We start from the raw sequence: 20,284 nt of genomic DNA on the forward strand, positions 1-20,284 counted from the left end.
GGGGGAGAAGAATGGAAGTGAGTAGCTGATAATCACTCTCATGTTGAACAATACAGTAAGTTGTTGAAATATTTACACACACACTTTAGCTCAATGGAAACAGCTGTGACCCACCTTCATAATAAGTGGGGAGGAGTGAGTCAGTGAGTGACTCCAATTATAAAGGTAAGCTGGTTTCATCCTTCTGTTCTGCCCTCTCCTCTGAAACACTGTTTATGCCGATATATGATGTGAGCTTTTAACGCAAATACATTTTTAGATTCAAATAGTGAAAACAAATAATAAGTTTAGGCCTAATGCCAAATTGAAGGCAGCATCTAAGTTGCATCTCAGCAAAGACTTGATTGTCGCTTGATTTGACTATACAACTGATAGACCTAATTATTAACTGCATAAGCTCTCTCTCTCTACATAAATTTTCTTTCCAAAAAAAGGAAAAAAAGCCCATCCACAAGCTCACAGCATAATGCAGTACATACAATACCTAACAATTTGACATTTTATGCATCACAGTAATAAGAGAAAAATGGAGGGAATTCATACTTTTACAAGGGGATGGGACAACTTTATTGAGATTTTCAGAGAATTTAAACACAAGCACCTGAATCAAAAACAATGAAATGCTATAGAGGGTATGCGCGTGACATCATCATCAAACCAGGAAGTTATGGGGGAACGCCTACTGAGTGCCAAAAATTACTTTCTGGCCTTGACAGCCCATACATCCAAACAGAAAAGTCCAATATGATTGCATTAAACTCACTTTGCCACTTACTTTGCCACTCGATTTGCCATTCACTTTATGCATGCACATACCCTCTATTCAAGAGAAATACATCTGTATTGTGATTTTACTTCAGTAGGCCTATGTATTGCCTTCTCTGGTATAGATTCATAAGAAATAAATATCTGAAGAAATTCCAGAAAACTGTAGTAGTAAAAGAGAAAGCTATAAAGTTAGAAGTGATTCCTCTAGTCACCATAAACAGAGTTTCATAATGCAGAACTAAACTATATTATTGTTAAAACAAACAATTACAATTATTGTTGTAGAATATGTTCACTCACACTGTAAGCGATTCAAAGTGGGTGTTGTTAAAATGATCTAGTCTGTCTACTTTTTATTTTCTCCAAAAGCAAATGAATGTGCTTCTTTTGTAAGTAAGAATGATGCTGGTTTAGTTACAAATATGTCTGCATCTCCGTAAACTATTTCCTTCATTAATTAATTTCAAATTTAAACCAAAGCTAAATTACTTGGGCCTTAGTTTGCCCTTTTCTCCTCTAGTCCAGTGGCTCCCAAAGTGGGTTCCGGGGGTTCCAGGGGTCCTTGAGGGAGTTCCAGGGGGTCCCCGGCTAAGTGATAGTTTGGAACCAAATGGACCCTTATGGGTCTGTAACTCTGAGAGTGTGGGTAATTTTGGTTCCATTTTCTACACTCAGAATTAAATTAACCTTGATTTTACCTGAATTTGGGGGTCCCAGAGATAGAAATGCCATTAAATGGGGGTCCGTAGACTAATGCATGTCAAACTGGAAATTAAACGCGCTGAGAATCACTGCTAGAGCCGTAAAAACCTTCTCTCATGGGGGTCCTTATAGAGGGCATGCACGTGACATCATCATCATAGTTATGCGGGAATGCCTACTGAGTGGCCAAAAACTACTTTCTGGCCTTGACAGCCCATACATCCAAACAGAAAAGTCCTATTTGATTGCATTAAATGACTTTAAACAACATTAAATTCACTTTGTCACTCACTTTGCCACTCGATCTGGCATTCACTTTATGCATGCGCATAACCTCTATGGGTATGCGCATGCTTAAAGTGAATGGCACATCGAGTGGCAAATTGAGTGGCAAAGCAACAGGCAAAGTGAGTTTAACATTGTTTTTGCCACTCAGTAGGCCTTCCTGCATAACTTCCTGGTTTGATGATGATGTCACGCGCATACCCTCTATTGGCATATCTTTTCAAATGGGGGTCCGCAGGGCTAATTAGTGTCAATTTGGGGGTCCTTGAGATGAAACAGTTTGGGCACCACTGCTCTAGTCTTATGCTCTTTGCACTCTCTCTCTCTCTCTCTCTCTCTCTCTCTCTCTCTCTCTCTCTCTCTCTCTCTCTCTCTATCCCTCTCTCTCTCTATCCCTCTCTCTCTCTCTATCCCTCTCTCTCTCTCTCTCTCTATTTCTTTGTCTCCTCAATCTGCTCCACCTCACTGGTCTCGTCCACCACCTTGCCATTGACCATGGTCTGGGTCACCACCTTCACGATCTTCCTGGTGCGCACGTCAGGCTCCTCTGCACCGCAAAGACACATGATTGAGAGCAGATATTATATGAGATGACTGATTGATTGATTTATTTATTAACAGTTTGCAGAATTACAGTACATTTCAAGCACAAACTCAATACAAAGACTGTTAACTGTGAGTGGACGACCCAATTAAGCATTACACTTGTTTACAAGAGGGTCCACCATGTTCAATTCATCAAAATTGACGCGACATGTGATCTGATTGAATTCCAATGGCATTGGCAGCAATGTGTTTGAGAGAGATGAGATGAGATGAGATATACTTTATTAATTAATCCCCGAAGGGAAATTGAAGCGCTACAACAGCATAGAGTGACACATAAAATCAAGCTGGACAAACAAAAAAACAGTAAACACAAATAACACAAATGGACATAAACACACTAGACCAGGACCAAACGCCAACGTTGGGGAGGCAGTTATTTTGCATTTTTTAAGTTGATTTTTACATATTCATTACATTCTTCTTCTCCTTTATTTTATTTGTTTATTTGAAAAGGATCCCCATTAGCTGATTTAATTAACACAATTACATCTCATCAAATCTCAATTATAAAACAGATTTAAAACAAACACTGGTATAGAATGACTGTAATTGTTTAGCCTAAAGTTGTTTCTTTCAACTTCTGGTCATCTGTATTCAAGTAAATAACTCTTTATATCTTTTTCTTAAAGGCTGATTTATTATTTGTTAGACGAAACCTGAGATTACATGAGATGAGATTAAAAAGATGTATCAGAATTCTATGTCTATATGAATGTATATTCATGTGTGTGTGTGTGTGTGTATATATATATATATATATATATATATATAGCATATAATTATAGACTACATCCCCACTCTAATAACTGTAATTACACTACAATACAAAATTAACAGCAATACTGCTGGAAACTTCCCTTGGGTTTATTTAACTTGTTTAATACAAAATAGAAATAAATCCTATGCAACACACACACACACACACACACACACACACACACACACACACACACACACACACACACACACACACACACACACACACACACACACACACACACACACACACACACACACACACACACACACACACACCTATCACAGGTGTTTTCGTGTGTTTGTTTCAAGGAATTATTTCAGACTTTTTTAAGTTGATGTTTACTGTACATACTGTACATTACATTCTTCTTCTTCTCCTTCTTTATTATTATTTTTGGATTCAGCAGTCTTAGTCAGACATAGACGTGTTCTGGTAAATGGACTTTCACACCCACATTAGTTGGTTGCTATAGGAGCCGAGTTGTTTGTGATGTTCTTTAATTGTTTACGGCTTGTAAAAGTATCATTTGACATGGCTTGTGCCGCACTGCCCTGGTTCTGTGTGTGTGTGTGTGTGCGTGTGTGCACCATTTTATTGTCATTTGTATCAACATGTAACTTTGTCCACCCATATTTACAAATGGTAGATCAATCATATTTACAAATGGTAGATCAATCATATTTACAAATGGTAGATCAATCATTACCATGTGATTATATTATGAATGCTTGAAACAGATAAAACAAATAACCCTAACCCAGAATCAATTAAAAATAACCGTTCCCATCCCATTACACAAATCTTGTGTATCAAAGCAAAGTACTCACTTTTAGGAGGAGGAGGAACTTCCTTGACGCTGAGGGACAGAAAGAAGACATGTTAGCATGAAGACAAGATTAGGATTTGCTCTAACCCTGGCTGTGTACCTAAGAAGAACCATTGTAATACACAACGGCTTCAATGGGACATCACATCCTGCTAAATGGTTTATTGCCCGATATTGGCAGAACGACGATCTGAGATTGCTGAGACTCGAAGAAGAAGAAGAAGAAGAAGGTACATAAAGACAGAAGAAGAACTCACGCCTCCTCTCCCTCCAGCAGACGCCTGTAGGTGGCGATCTCCATCTCCAGGTTCTGCTTGATGCGGAGCAGCTGCTCGTAGTCGGTCTTGGTGCGCTGCATGTCCAGCCGGAGCTGGGACAGGTCGTCCTCCTGCTGGTTGAGCGTCGACTGCAGCTTGTCCATCTCACTGGCGTACTTCTGGCCCGTCTCGCCCAGGTTGCCCTCCAGCGCTGCCACCTAGTGAGGACACAAGACGAGACAGGTTACCCTTCCAACTCTGTACATCTAGTGAGGACCATAGAGTATTAAAAGGATAGAGACTGAACCGGAGCGACAGCATCCCCCCCCCGCTATTCATTTCAGTGGAACTTGCTCAGTGGCGTTTTGAAGCACCCGGAAGAACCGTCTACTTCTGCATTTTTCCGTGTAGTGTAAACGAGCGCTCAATGTTAAAGCCCAGCTGCATAGGGTTTCCTCGTCATTACTCCACGGGTCCGCCTGCAGTCCCTCCTCTGACCAGTAGGGCCGAGTGCTTCAACGTGGGAGAGCCTCACTGGGGGCTTGGACGAGACAGGTTACCCTTACCCTCCAATCGCGACACATTGTGAGCTTGTACATCGGCTATTTTCAAATGGCTGACCACTTCAGCCCTATATACAGTACATTTCAATGTACCGTATGTTTTGTGGTAATAATCAAAATCTACAAAGTAACTATACTGTTGTAATGTGTATCTGTCCATCTGTCTATCAGTCATCCGTTCCAACATTGTGAACTCAATCTGTCAGGAATTCTTTGATTATTCTCTCAGTCTCAGGTCAAAGGTCACCGTGACCTCAATTCCTTCACAATCTGCATTATCTGCATTAACATGATCTGACAGACACAGATCATGTTTTTTCTACAGGCAGGTGTTCGGGTGAAATTCACTCGTGTTTAGTGATAGTGTGATAGAGAAAAATCTAATACACCCACAATGGACTTTTTAAATTTTTATTCTGCACCACTCACGTGTCTTAGGAATGGGTGGACCAAAGGAGAAGTTCCCAACTTAATTTCTCTGTTTTTAGGAATATTTTTTAAAATAATAATACGCACGTTTGTGCACCAGTGACCTCCTGAATGATAACAGATTTGTGCTTTCGACACATATAAATAAGGTTTCCATTTTGTTTGTCTTTTAATGGTTAAGTAAGTATGTCTCCTCTCCTGCCTCCTCACTTATTTACCGTATGCTGTCAATGTGAGCATCTCAGAGTCTAGTATCAGTTTTAGTTGTAATGGATTTGTTGTCAGTTTGATGTCAGTCTTGATTTCCGGAATTGGCTGTGAGTGTGACTCATAATGGACTTTACTGTACTGACCTGTACAATGTTCTATTCAAAACAACAATTTGGAGATATCTATTGCAAATCAAGTACCTCTCAGTAAGTGATGAACTACAAAAACCATCAAAAAGTATAATAAATAAATCTGTTACTGTACACATACACAATGCTTGTCTTCTCCACATTGAGCCAACACTTTCTTTGACATTACCTCTATAATCGAGTGAATGCTGAACCTACTTGAATGATGTTTCAATTCCATGTTTTGGTGTCAATATGAAGTGAATATTCAAATAATTTAGGAGTACATGCGCATGCATGAGAATATACGCAGTATAACAGGATGAACTAGAAAAGGTGCCCTTCTGGGCACAGGTCTCCACCAGGAGGATAGGTGTGTGTGTGATGTTTGGCAAAATGTTTAGGAGTGATATAAACATGTTTTATATCACCATGAGGCTGGTTTGGAAAATAAATTGTGTCATGTCGTCCTCAGCCTAGTGGAAATGTGCGTGTATAATTTCACGGAAATTGCACACTGTGTTTGTGATTTGTGGCATTTTGTTCGAAACGGACCAATCATGTGAGCTTTGGAAGCAATTCTTAGCCAATCAGGAAGGAAGATGGGAAATGGTGCAGATCCGTGTTGATCACATGACTATGGAGATAGTGTATACTGAATTGTGTGATGTATGGATAAAATGTGTACGAGTAATCTACAGAAATGCGTTTTGCCTAAATCGGCCTCGTGGTGGTGCTATAACAGGCCGTTGAGGAATATTTGGGGCAGAGGTTCATCGTTGGCATCCAGATAGTGTGTGCGCAAAGTTTGGCATGGATCGTGCCAACGGTGCCGGAGATTAGCTGGTAACAGACGGACGGAAGGAAGGAAGGACGGACGGACGCACACACACACACACACACACACACACACACGGACGGAGTGCAAAACATACAGTTGGAGGCCATCAATATTGTCCTTTTCTTTTTGCTGAGGTTTGCGTGATCTGCGCAAAAGGACAGTTAACCCATTTTGGGCGGGAACCCCTTTTGGTGTTTTATGTTATAATTTAGCTATTGAAAAATAGCAGATCTACAAGCTCATAGCGCGCCACCGAGTGGCGCGCTACGAGCTTGTAGGTCTGCTATTTTTGAAAAATCGTGAAAATATTTATTTCAGAAAACTGGAGGATTTAGAAGGATTTTTTTACATTTTGAGGTCAGGCCTAAATGGGTCAAATGATAAGGGACAATATCGGTGGCACCCAACTGTACTCTCTCCCCATGCCTTCGGCCTGGTGGAGACAACATACTCTCTCCCCATGCCTTCGGCCTGGTGGAGACAACATACTCTCTCCCCATGCCTTCGGCCTGGTGGAGACAACATACTCTCTCCCCATGCCTTCGGCCTGGTGGAGACAACATACTCTCTCCCCATGCCTTCGGCCTGGTGGAGAACATACTCTCTCCCCATGCCTTCGGCCTGGTGGAGAACATACTCTCTCCCCATGCATTCGGCCTGGTGGAGAACATACTCTCTCCCCATGCCTTCGGCCTGGTGGAGAACATACTCTCTCCCCATGCCTTCGGCCTGGTGGAGACAACAAAACATACTCTCTCCCCATGCCTTCGGCCTGGTGGAGACAACAAAACATACTCTCTCCCCATGCCTTCGGCCTGGTGGAGACAATTATCTGTGTGCATTACAGTATTTCACGCATCACAAAGATGGTTATAGGGTGACACAAATCCTCCCCCTATTCAGTCCCTCCTAATAAAGATGGTTATAGGGCGACACAAATCCTCCCCCTATTCAGTCCCTCCTAATAAAAGTGAGATCCAAACAGATCTCACTTGTTTTACATACATACTTCTTCAGAGAGCTACAGTATACGGTAAAGCCTGTTTCATATACTTTGTCATACGACAAAGCTTAAGTTGTGCTGGCATCTTCATGAGGTAGGAGAGACGCACAAAGAATGGCATTTTTATAGCGCTTTTCAAAGCGCTTTCTTTACAATGGTTCATTCATTGGGAGGTGAAGTGGCAGTGAACAGTCATCACTTCCCACACCAATGGTGGCAAGCTGGCAACAACCGACTCATTGGAGGCAGGGCTGGACTGGCCATAGGACGTACCGGGCATATTCCCGGTGGGCCGCGACCGTAGGGGGCCGCCATGATATATATATAAAATAAAATAAAAGACAGGCAGGCAGGCAGGCCAATGGGCGGCAGGCCACCAGGAAAGGTCCGGGGCATGCTGCCATTCTGCCAGTGCCATCATGATAATTTCACTGTACCTGTATCAGTGAGTGACAAATAAACCCTCTTCTATCTTGAATCATTTTGCCAGCATCATTCTTGTGAGAGCAACAAAGGGTTGTGTTGTTGACACTTGTTGTGTGTTGGTTTTTGTATAATTTATGTTGTTCTGTAAACGTGGTGGTATTAGGGCTTGTTTGTTTGTGTGTGCCTCGACTAAATATAAGATTTTAGTCGACTAAATCTACGGTTGATCTATTCTAGTCGAACAAAATATATTTTGGCGGGCCTTGATGCCGTCGTAATGACGGCATTTTTACTTGCTGAAAATAGCCGATCTACAAGCTCACAACGCGTCGCAGCGCTTGTAGATCAGCTATTTTCAGCATGCAACCAAGTGTAAAATGACTTATACTGGATCTCTTGTCCACCAGTCCCTTCCTAACATTTTAGTCTAGTTTTTATTTGTTGACGAAATCGTCAGTATATTTACTCTTAGTTTTAGTCATCATAGCTTAGTTTATGTAGTTTCCATTTAGTTTTAGTCGGTGGAAAAAGGTAGTCGACGGACATTTTTCGTCTTAGTTTTAGTCGACGAAAACAATACGGGTTCCAGCATACCTGTTTGTGCAGGCTCTCCATCTCCACCTCCAGCGTCTGGAGGAAGCGCTGCCGCTCAGTCAGCTCACTCTGAGTTCCTCTCAGTTGCTCGTTGCTCTCCTTCACTTCGTTCTGCACCGTCTCCAACTACAGAGGACACACCATTTAAAACCCATTTAGGCCTGACGTCGAGTAAAAAAAAGGCTTCTAAATCCTAACATTTTTCTGAAAAACCTATGTTTCTATGTCAGTGGTGCTCAACCTTTTTCATGTCAAGGACCCCCAGAATTATCTCTATTGGGCCACGGACCCCAATCTCAAAATATGTAGTTCCAGGGACCCCCCAGAAGCCAATATTTTAGTTAAAAATGTTCGCTCTGAAATATATATTCAAAGATTTGCACCACATTTTAACGATTTTTCAAAAATAGCAGACCTACAAGCTCGTAGCGCGGCACTCGGTGCCACGCTATGAGCTTGTAGATCTGCTATTTTTCAAAAGTATATATAAAGTATATAGTATAAATATAAAGTATTTAAAACACCAAAAGGGGTTCCCGCCCAGAATGAGTTAAAACAATGTATTCTACAGTAAATCCTAAACGTTTTCTGAAAACCCATGTTTCTATGTCAGTGTGGTGCTCAATATTTCATGTTTCTATGTCAGTGTGGTGCTCAATATTTCATGTTTCTATGTCAGTGTGGTGCTCAATATTTCATGTTTCTATGTCAGTGTGGTGCTCAATATTTAATGTTTCTATGTCAGTGTGGTGCTCAATATTTCATGTTTCTATGTCAGTGTGGTGCTCAATATTTCATGTTTCTATGTCAGTGTGGTGCTCAATATTTCATGGTTCTATGTCAGTGTGGTGCTCAATATTTCATGTTTCTATGTCAGTGTGGTGCTCAATATTTCATGTTTCTATGTCAGTGTGGTGCTCAATATTTCATGTTTCTATGTCAGTGTGGTGCTCAATATTTCATGTTTCTATGTCAGTGTGGTGCTCAATAGTTCATGTTTCTATGTCAGTGTGGTGCTCAATATTTCATGTCAAGGACCCCCAAAAATATTTAATTGGCCGCACAGACCCCCCCCCCCCCATCTCTCCAGAAACCTGTTACTGAAGGAGGACTACAAAATATTCCTTTCGGAATAAGAACGTTGCCAGCTGACGATGAGGGATTGATGGGGTGGGTTTACGACCCTGGGGTTTTTATGTGGGTAATAATGTGTTTGTAGATATTTTACACTGCGTGAAAAGAGGAGTTAACGGGCAATTATGGGCACTGTATTTTGCCCGTAAACCTCAAGTTTAGCAGCATATACAGTAATATAGGCCTACTACGGTAATATACAGGTGTGATGGTACAATTCGGGAGTTTACCGGAGTTTGTTGGAAAGTTTAACGGGAGTTGCCTCACTTTCCTGTAATATACACATCCGTAGGCCTATTCCATGCTTTGTCCATGGACTCCATGATGTCATGGACACTGGGCTCACGTTACTTCCTGGACTACAATTCCCATAATGCTTTGGTGCACTGCTCCTCCTTGTGGATAGGGCTGTCTTACTGAGACAACAGTGAGCCCAGTGTGACAGTGTCCATGACATCATGGAGTCCATGGACACTTTGAAATACTGAAATATCTAAAAACACACATTACCCACATAAAACCCCCCAGGGAAAGTGTTTCTTGTCTCCACAAACATCATTCAAATAAGATCTGGTTGCAAAAGGGGTGAAGTGGCCCTTTAGTAGTGTTTTTCCATTTTTTTCCCTTTTGGTATAACCTGCTACGACACCAGGAGAACGGTATTGCAAATTATTATATTGTTTTGTTGAATAAACAATAAAACTAAATAATTTGAATGCATTTTGACCACTCACCAGTGTTGTTTTTGGCAGCACATTTTGATTTTAGTTTTAGTCATAGTCTCTTGAATAGTTTTCATTTAGTTTTAGTCACATTTTAGTCACCTTGGAATGTTTTAGTGTTTAGTCTAGTTTTAGTCGACTAAATATCATGAGATTTTAGTCGATTAAATCTACAGTTGATTTATGGCCGCCAATGTATTTTGGCGGGCCTTGATGCCGTCGTAATGACGTAAAGCTTGTAGATCGGCTATTTTCAGCATGCAACCAAAGTGTAAAATGACTTATGCTGGATCTCTTGTCCACTAGCCTTTTAGTCTAGTTTTTATTTCTTGACGATAGTCGTCGATATATTCAGTCTCATAGTTTTATTCACCGTAGCTTAGTTTTCATTTCGATTCCATTTAGTTTTCGTCAGTGAAAACATTTTCGTAGACAAACATTTTTTGTCTTAGTTTTTTAGTCGACGAGAACAACACTAACCTGACTCCGCCAGATGGGGCAGCAGAGAGTACACTGGGTTCCCCCCCTGAGCAGGAGGGGGGGAACCCAGTGTACTCTCTGCTGCCCCATCTGACTCGGGGAACCCAGTGTACTCTCTGCTGCCCCATCTGACTCGGGGAACCCAGTGTACTCTCTGCTGCCCCATCTGGCGGAGTCAGGTTAGAACAACACTGCCACTGCACTGACCTTCTTGCGGTACCACTGCTCCGCCTGGTCCTTGTTCTTCTTCACGATGCTTTCGTACTGCGTCCGCAGGTCCGACAGCACCACGCCCAGGTCTGGGCCGCGGGCCGAGTCCACCTCCACGGTCACCTCGTCTCTGGCAATACGACACTTCATCTGCTCAAGGTCCTATAGAGAGAGACAAGCAAGGGGTTGTTTTTTTTTTGGCAGCACATTTTGATTTTTAGTTGTGTGTGTGTGTGTGTGTGTGTGTGTGTGTGTGTGTGTGTGTGTGTGTGTGTGTGTGTGTGTGTGTGTGTACATACAGTATATAATACTGTACTGTACACAATGCAGACAAGCAGGTATATCTGCAAATGCATATCAGCCTAGAACTAGATCGCAAACAATACTGAGGCACTATTCACACTATTATTGTCATTTTATCTATTTTTAACCTACAAGACTGTCCTCACTGTTGCTGTTGCTACAGTATTACAGACAATAAGGACAAGACATATTTTTCCCTGTAGAGTACAGATGAAAGGAGCCACACGGGAGTCATATTTCAACATATACAACTTACTGTATTGTAAGAGAGTGATTATCAGCTACTCACTTCCATTCTTCTCCCCCCACTCCCTCCTTGTCTAACACACACAAATAGACACCAGTGTTGAGTTTGACAGCAACATTTTGATTTTAGTTTTAGTCATAGTCTCTTGAATAGTTTTCATTTAGTTTGAGTCACATTTTCAGTCACCTGGAATGTTTTTGTGTTGGTCTAGTTTTAGTCGACTATATATCATAAGATTTTAGTCGACTAAAATGTATTTTGGCGGGCCTTGATGTCGTCGTAATTACTTTTTGGTTTTTTTCACTTGCTGAAAATAGCCAATATATATGACAGATCTGTGTGTGTGGAGGAGGTGCATTTAACATCTGTGTGAAGTTACAGGCACCATATGGAAGTGAGTGCTCTGTGAATCCTATACACCCCAGGGTGACAGAGCCCCAGGGTGACAGAGCCAATGGAAGTGAGTGTTCTGTGAATCCTACACCCCAGGGTGACAGAGCCAATGGGAGAGCACATCTTCATTATTTAGTTGTTCTCCATTCATTGTTAATGGGCTCACGTTACCCCCTGTTTCATCTTCCAACTCCCACCTTATGCACGGTTAAAAAGCTGAACACTCATGTTGCTAGGAGACTATTCCAAACCCTTGGAAACATGCTGCAGGCTGTTGGTTGATTGTAATGGTTAACTAGAGAAAAAAAAGCACCCTTGCAGGCATTTGGCCCCGTTCAACTTTTATCTGAAAGACCAGACCACCTATTTAACCCGGGAAATACTGGACTGAAGTAACCCATAGAAGATCGAGTTGTGTTGCCCTGATCTCCCTTGGGCCAGGAAATGACTTCACGTGTGCTTTTTATCTTCATAGGTTGAATCAGAGCCATCTAATAGAAGAGTTATGACATTGAGGGGTCAGAAACCGAGCGTTCGAGCGCTGTTCATGCAGCCTGGAGAGGGACAAGCTGGAGTTTGAAATACATTTTTTTCAACGAGGGCGGCGCAAATAAGAGCAATTTTAAGCATGTGTGCAACACAACAAATGTTTTAAAGTATTGTACAGTAACAACTAAAGTCTCTGCAATGTTTATGTTGTACTATTATTACAAAACAATCTAAAATAAAAGGGATTTAACTTAACATCATTAAAGCTGGGCTGTTGCCTGAGTCCAATACATTTCTGCCTACTTCCGGTCCCTATTTGTTGTCCCCATTCTCAATAGAAGTCTATGTAGTCTATGTAGAAGTCTACTTTAAAATCTTATTGTTTGTCTTTAAAGCACTGAATGGTTTGGCACCTCAGTATCTGTCGGATCTTATTGAGGTGTATAATTCACTGCGGTCCGCAGGCCAGCTAAACCTTAGGGTAAAAAAGAAGACCTGTTTAAAGACCAGAGGGGATAGACTCTATCCCCTATACGATAGAGCCTTTTCCATCATAGCCCCCACATTATGGAATGCGCTCCCCCCTCAATGTCAAACTGGCCCCCTCCATTGAGACCTTTAAATCCCACCTAAAGACCCACCTCTACACCTTGGCTTTTAACCCCGGTTGAGTTTCTATGGTCCATGTTTTGTATCCGTTTTGTATTTTTCGTGTCTGCTATTTTCAGCATGTAACTGCGACGCATTGTGAGCTTGTAGATCTGCTATTTTCAGCATGTAACCAAGTGTAAAATGACTTATACTGGATCTCTTGTCCACTAGTCCCTTCCTAACATTTTAGTCTAGTTTTAATTTGTTGACGAAATTGTCAATATATGTAGTCTTAGTCACATCACAGCTTAGTTTTCATTTAGTTTTCGTCAGTGAAAAAAGGTAGTCAACGAACATTTCGTCGACTAAACTTAGTTTTAGTCGACGAAAACAACACTGCTTGTAGATCCCCCATTTGAGTGTCTGTGTATTTTCGCCTATGCCCAGATTAGGGCCGCTATAGGCTGGTTAACGCATTCAAAGTTGGCCTGAAAAAAAGTGAATAATTCTAAATCAAGCACTAACCCTGCTAATCTTCAACTCTTATATACAATTCCCATCTTAAAACGGAGTGCCTCAGGGCTCCGTTAAGATGCTAGGCCCGTTCCCTTCTCCCTCTATGCTTTCTCTTTGCCGATAATAGCCGATGATGGAACAAGCCTACAAGACAAGTTACAACGCAACCACATGGCAATGTGTGTCACGTTGTGAGCTTGTATATTGGCTATTTTAACTGAATGTTTGACCCAGAAAAGTGACACTATAGGGTTCATTAGGTTAATTCTTCCTTAAGAGAGAGAGGGGGTAGGTTTGTCTCAGGTCCCTTAACGTTACCCCAGAGGGTGCTGCTTATCAGGTCGTATCGTATCAGCTGATGAGAAAGAAAGAGTAGGTTTGTGAAACCAGATCCGCTCACTGCTTTTGTCTCGCTGTAACTAAAGGACCACACAGCAGTGAACCCACCTCTCTCTCTCCCTCCCTCTCTCTCTCTCTCTCTCTCTCTCTCTCTCTGAAAAGACCTCTGTGAGGGAATGGGAATGAATCTTGACAAACTGGGTCAGTCAAATACCAGACACATTGTTATTTGTAAAGAGGGGTCAGAGTAAAAGGTGAGGTATAGTCAGAGTGAATGGGGGAAAAGAGAAGTGTAGAAACATTAAAATGACGGAAAGCAAATACCGGATGAGGTTTGATATAACAACTAGAAAAAGATATAAAAACTAGAAAAAGTGCCCTTCTGGGCACAGGTCTCCACCAGCTTTAACAGTTTTTGTATTGAGTTGTGCTTGAAATGTACTGTAATTCTGCAAACTGTTAATCAATCAATCAATCAATCAATAAATCAATCAAACCTCCTCGTGGTTCTTCCTGAGGAAGTAGAGCTCTTCCTTCAAGCTGTCCAGGTCTCCTCTCAGCGTGGCAATGAGCTGCTCGTGGTCAGTCTTGGCTTTCTTCAGGGCAACGCAGTCCCTCTCCACGGACTGACACATCACCAGCTCCGTCTCCCACCTGGTGGTGAATGGTGCATTTTAGGGCATTCACTTCTAGTCATTTTTGAGTGGTGCAAACCACTCCAATAACCAGCTTTGTCTGTACCCGTGTACCTGTACGTGGCCCCACGTACATGTGAGCATGGTTGCTATGGTTAGTGTGTGACGTCACTGCACCACTCAGTTCACACGGGTGTGATTTTTACTAGTTGACTAGTTGCCTAGTTTACTAGTCGACTAGTAACACTTTAACTACCTATTGTGTTTGTTTGTTTTTAAGTTGTTTTTTTGTTTTTGTTTTTTGGAAATAAATATTTGTACATTTAACATTTTCGGCTTTTAGACGTCTAAATGACCGTCTAAAAACTGGGTGAAAATAGTCTAAAAATGAAAGTTTTTTAGCAGTCTAGGCTTAGATTAGACGTTGAAACAACGTCGTTTCAACGTCTATATATAGACGGTCTACATTTAGACCTTGATTAGCCTGGCTAATCAAGGTCTAAATGTAGACCGTCTATATAGAGACGTTGAAACGATGTTTTTTAGCTGAGTTTTTTAGCCTAGACTGCTAAAATCTTTTAGACTATTTTCACCCCAGTTTTTAGACCATTGTTTTTGCCATTTAGACGTCTATTAGACTACAAAAATGCTCAGTGGGATAGTACCAACAAGGTCGACTAGTCGACTAGTTGCTTAATGCCCCACTGCATTTGTATAGCGCCTTTATCCAAGGTGCTTTACATAGATTGTGCATTAACATTCACCCATTCACGCACACATTCGTGTATGCCGATGGCAGCGGAAACCATGCAAGGTAACCAACCAGCAAATTTTGATTTTAGTCATAGTCTCTTGAATAGTTTATTTAGTTTTAGTCACATTTTAGTCACCTGGAATGTCTTAGTGTTAGTCTAGTTTTAGTCGACTAAATCTACAGCAGATTTAGTCAACTAAAATGAATTTTGGCGGGCCTTGATGCCGTTTTTACACTTGCTGAAAATAGCCGATCTACAAGCTCACAACACGTCGCACTGCGACGCGTTGTGAGCTTGTAGATTGGCTATTTTCAGCATGCAACCAAGTGTAAAATGACTTATACTGGACCTCTTGTCCACCAGCTCCTTAATAACATTTTAGTCTAGTTTTTATTTGTTGACGAAATTCTCAGTATATTTAGTCTTAGTTTTAGTCGTCATAGCTTAGTTTTCATTTAGTTTCCATTTAGTTTTCGTCAGTGAAAAAAGGTAGTCGACGAACATTTTTTGTCTTAGTTTTAGTCGACGAAATCAACACTAACATCAGGAGCAATTTTGGGTTCAGAGTCTTGCTCAAGGACACTTTGACACTATATATAACTCTTGGGGGAGCCCACAGGGTTCGAACTGGCGACCTTGCGGTTACCATCCGGCCACTCTACCCCTGAAGCCCCTGAAGGTGGGTGACGTCCGTGGAGAGACAACAGAGAAGGAAAGAAAATAAATGATATACCCAAAGTTGACCGTTTGCCAATATAAGAGAAACTTTAGACCACTTCAGTTTGTTGAAAGGTTGCTGAATTTAACCATGCGTACTCAAATGTTTTACTTAAATAAAAGTATGTCAATACTGCAATATAGAACTACTCCATTTACAAGTAAGGGGCGACTCACACGGTCACAACAGAACAGGTTCATGTATAGCTGATGCATGAGACTTATTGACTGATGCAAGCTCACAATGCATTTCCAATGGGAGTCACATGGTTTGACACAACATTTGTGTTGTATGAGGGGGTGGGGGGCAGTCGAAACACAGCCGAAAGCCGTACAACACGCTCTATAGGCACCCGCTTTGCGGCGAGATCAAAGCATGTCGCCACTCTCTTACTATTCCCCTCGGGGTTAGACAAACCTCTCCACCAATAGTTTAAAAAAGAACGCACATATTTTTCCAGTGCATACGACATCTTGTTGACGGATTTGGAAGAGATTTTGAAGGTCTGGTTCCAAAAATGAACTAGTATATTTGAATGTGTAAAATCCATGATATTGGAATGAATGAGACCGGCTGGAAAGTGTCCAAGTGGGAGTGTCTGAGTAGGAGAGGGCGGGGCTTAGCTAAAGGTGAATTGAAGTTAATTCTCTCACTTGATCCTGAAGTCGTCCGCTGCCAGTTTAGCGTTGTCTATCTCCAACATGAGACGGGCGTTCTCCAGGGTCCTCTTCCTCACCTAATGGATACAACACGTCAACATGCTGGGTCACATCATCACAATTCATATGCAGTGGTGGAAAGTAACTAAGTACTTTTACTTAAGTACTGTACTTGAGTACAATTTTGAGGTATTTGTACTTTACTTGAGTATTTCCAATTTCCAGTACTTTTACTTCTACTCCACTACATCCCAGAGCCAACATTTGACTACAATTATTTGAAAACTTTAGACTATACTTCATCTGTAAAGTAACTATTAACATCTGTTAATAGCTCATGTATGCAAGTCATGGGCGGTCCAATCAATCAATCAATCAGCGGTACTACCACGACAACTGAGTTTCCCCTCATCTATCTAGCTGACACTTGTTCAAAAATAGCAAAAATAGCCAAGTTAGTTTATAGATAGCAATTCTTCTATTTTGGAAATTGTTTGTGATTTTTGCACTATACTGACAATGTCAAAATGGTTAATGAGGACGCACAAACCTGCACATAACGCAGTTGTTAACCGTTGTTGCTTGGGTTTAATGGGTAGACACATTTTCAACTGAATGTCTGTGGTCATTTTGTTACACGTTAATACAAAGGGCAACTGTATAGGTCATTGTCTGGCCCTGATAAGGTTCATTTGCATTGCATGTAAATCAATGTAACCAGACTGTCGCACCGTGCGTGCGTGCGTGCGTATGTGCGTGCGTGCGTGCGTGCGTGCGTGCGTGCGTGCGTGCGTGCATTCTGTGTTCTGTACCTCCTGTTCGACGGCATGGGCTTGGGCCATCATGCTGTCGATGTCGTGACCTTTGGGGATGCGGTCCAGCATGTGCTGCTTGATCCTCAGCTCCAGATCAGCGTTGGCGCGCTCCAGAGTACGCACCTGGAGACACACCAAACAGGTATACGTTCACAAAACACCAACCTCAATGTAACCCTGGGCCCTGCGTGGCTCATAACAACCATACATATTTAAAAAAATCACACCCGTGTGAACTGAGTGGTGTAAGGTCTGTCTGACGTAATGAAATCATGTCTGACGTAATGAAATCACACCCGGGTGTGATTTCATTACCTGGCTTTGTTTGTGCAGAAAAAATGAGCATGGTTGCTATGTTCACCCTGTTCACCCGGGTGTGATTTCATTACGTCATTACAACAGGGTGAACATAGCAACCATGCTCATTTTTTCTGCACAAAAAAGCCAGTTGTAGGAGTGGTTTACACCACTCAAAAATAGATGCCTCATTGGCCGCTGCAGTTGGTTGGAGCGATGTGTGTTGAAGGAGGGGCGGAAGAATTTACACTGGGAGAGGAAGTACGCCGGAAGTGTGGAAGGCTATACGTTACGTCACGCTGCCACTCAAGTGATTACTGGCCAATCACAGCGCATCTTTTCCGGGACTTACAGACCCGAACATGCGCTATGTGACGCACGCTCATGCTTCCGCGGTGCTTCGCAAAGGAATCTCGGGAAAGTTTTGCCCTCCCTTGAGCACATACGCTCCAGAGGGGGAAAGGGCGTCTACGATAATGTCTATGATAAGAACCACATCTAGGCTATTTCACATCAGTTAAACCTATTAACCACTAAACCCTTATTTAAATGCATACTTTGGCTATTTAAAGAAAATAGCCTATCTACGAATAACGACCCAAAATAGGGACAAAATGTGGTTAAGAAGAGCCCAGCTGTTTGTTACACTAGTACAGGGGTTCTCAACGTTTTGGGCTGGGGACCGCCGGAAATGCTTTATTGGCCATCACCCCCCCCCCCCCCCCCCCCTCTCTCCCCCCGTTTCCTGTCAACCTACTGTACATCCATCAATATAACGTCAAAAAAGACCCCAAAAATATCTTTAACCCATTCTGGGCGGGAACCCCTTTTGGTGTATTAAGCATTATGCTTTAGCTATTGCAAAATATCAGATCTACAAGCGCATAGCGCGGCACCGACTGCCGCACTACGAGCTTTATAGGTCTGCTATTTTTGAAAAATTGTGAAAATGTGCCTCAAATCTTTTAATAAAAATTATTTCAGAGTGAACATTTTTAACTCAAATCATTGCTTATAACATAATGTTTAAAACATCAAAAGGGATTCCCGCCCCAAAATAGGTGAAAGGTCTGACCTTCTCCAGATAGTTGGCCAAGCGGCTGTTGAGGCTCTGCATGGCTTCCTTCTCGTTGGTGCTGTTGCCATGGATGCCGTTGTGCTGCAGGCTGACCGGCCCGTTGAGGAGGTCACCCTGGCTGACGGAGGCCGAGCGGGACAGCGGCAGGGCTCCCCCGGCGAACGACACCGAGGCCCTGGAGCGGGCGCGGCCGCTGTCGCGCAGAGACAGGCTGGAGAATGACGGCTGGCGGCCCATAGAGTAGCTCCTCATTGACATGGTGGAAGCCATGATGGGTTGGCTGTGAGGGACGGAGGGAGGGACGACAGGGAGAGGGAATGAATGAATGAATGAATGAATGAATGAATAGTTTAACCCTAACCCTAACCCATAGAGTAGCTCCTCATTGACATGGTGGAAGCCATGATGGGTTGGCTGGGAGGGACGGACAGAGGGACGACAGGGAGAGGGAATGAATGAATTAATGAATAGTTTTTCGATATTTTTTCCGATATTTTAAGGTGAAAAGGCATAGGTGGAAGCTTATAGCTTATTAGTGCCTATATCCTTATCACAATATATTCCAAAATACTAATGTGATACTAATATACATAACAAACATATAAACAAAACAAACAAAAAATATTAAAAAAGAGAAACAGAACAAAAAACATTTACAAAAAAAAAAGAAACAGAACAGAACAAAATAATAAAAACAGAAAACCACAGACAAAGAGAAACAAGGAGGAAAACAAAGACAAAAATACATTGAAGGCATCCCATGGTACGGTTCAATGGTTCAAAAGGGTGCTAGCCCCCTCCTATACCCAGCGTTGTGTGTTGTGTGCGTACCACAGAATGTGATGATTTGATTGGCTGAGCACGGAAGGTAATGATGTATGATGATAAGTTCGCCCCTCACTTCACACGAGTGTGATTTTTATTTTTTTATCTGTACCTATACGGTTACTAAGAAATATCCACTGAATGTTGTAGCAACGCTAATGGAAACAAATAGAAACAGAATCTGAAGAGAATGGGGGGGGGGGGGGGACTGTTAGTGTTAAGTACCACACCGCTCTAAGAACAATGCAGTTGTTCAAAAGAAGAACGCACCCGATCAAAAGGAAATAAGGCTGCTTTAATGCTTAGGCTTCACTCACACCTATACATCTAGCATACAACAATGTTGCATGGTAGATGTAAGTTGTAAGTGTCATGGCCGCCCCAATGCATTTCCAATGGAAGTCACATGGTTTGAGACATGGCTTTGTCTCTTCAAACCACGTGACTCCCATTGGAAATGAATTGCGAGCTTGCAACAGTTCTATTCTAGCATCAACTGTCACAGTTTGAGACAAGGAGAAGTAGCAGGACCCCAAGTGATGCATGACAATGCAATAGATTTTAGAATTAAATACACGAGGGAGCCAGGAGCAAAAATACACAGAGCAAGAATAAACAAGGAGAAATACTAGGAAAACTAGCCTACTAGGTAGTAGGATTACAAGAAATAAAACACT

General features: G+C 42.0%; 1 protein-coding gene across 2 annotated transcripts in view; it reads right to left on the reverse strand.

The window, feature by feature from the left end:
- Positions 1-2,166: 2,166 nt before the first annotated feature.
- Positions 2,167-20,284, reverse strand: part of LOC306940053 (keratin, type I cytoskeletal 18) — a 69,015-nt gene continuing 50,897 nt past the window's right edge. For both annotated transcript variants that reach the window (XM_079524989.1, XM_079524990.1), the window contains exons 4-12: positions 18,780-19,062; positions 17,405-17,530; positions 16,587-16,669; positions 14,323-14,479; positions 10,945-11,109; positions 8,402-8,527; positions 4,208-4,425; positions 3,952-3,980; positions 2,167-2,302 (exon numbers count right to left, since the gene is read on the reverse strand). In XM_079524989.1, coding sequence (XP_079381115.1) covers positions 2,187-2,302; positions 3,952-3,980; positions 4,208-4,425; positions 8,402-8,527; positions 10,945-11,109; positions 14,323-14,479; positions 16,587-16,669; positions 17,405-17,530; positions 18,780-19,052 — 1,293 coding nt within the window. In that variant the 5' untranslated portion in view covers positions 19,053-19,062 and the 3' untranslated portion in view covers positions 2,167-2,186. The remainder of the gene's footprint in view (positions 2,303-3,951; positions 3,981-4,207; positions 4,426-8,401; positions 8,528-10,944; positions 11,110-14,322; positions 14,480-16,586; positions 16,670-17,404; positions 17,531-18,779; positions 19,063-20,284) is intronic.

This window comes from Electrona antarctica, assembly GCF_951216825.1.
Source record: "Electrona antarctica genome assembly, chromosome: 16".
NCBI classification, from domain to species: Eukaryota; Metazoa; Chordata; class Actinopteri; order Myctophiformes; family Myctophidae; genus Electrona; species Electrona antarctica.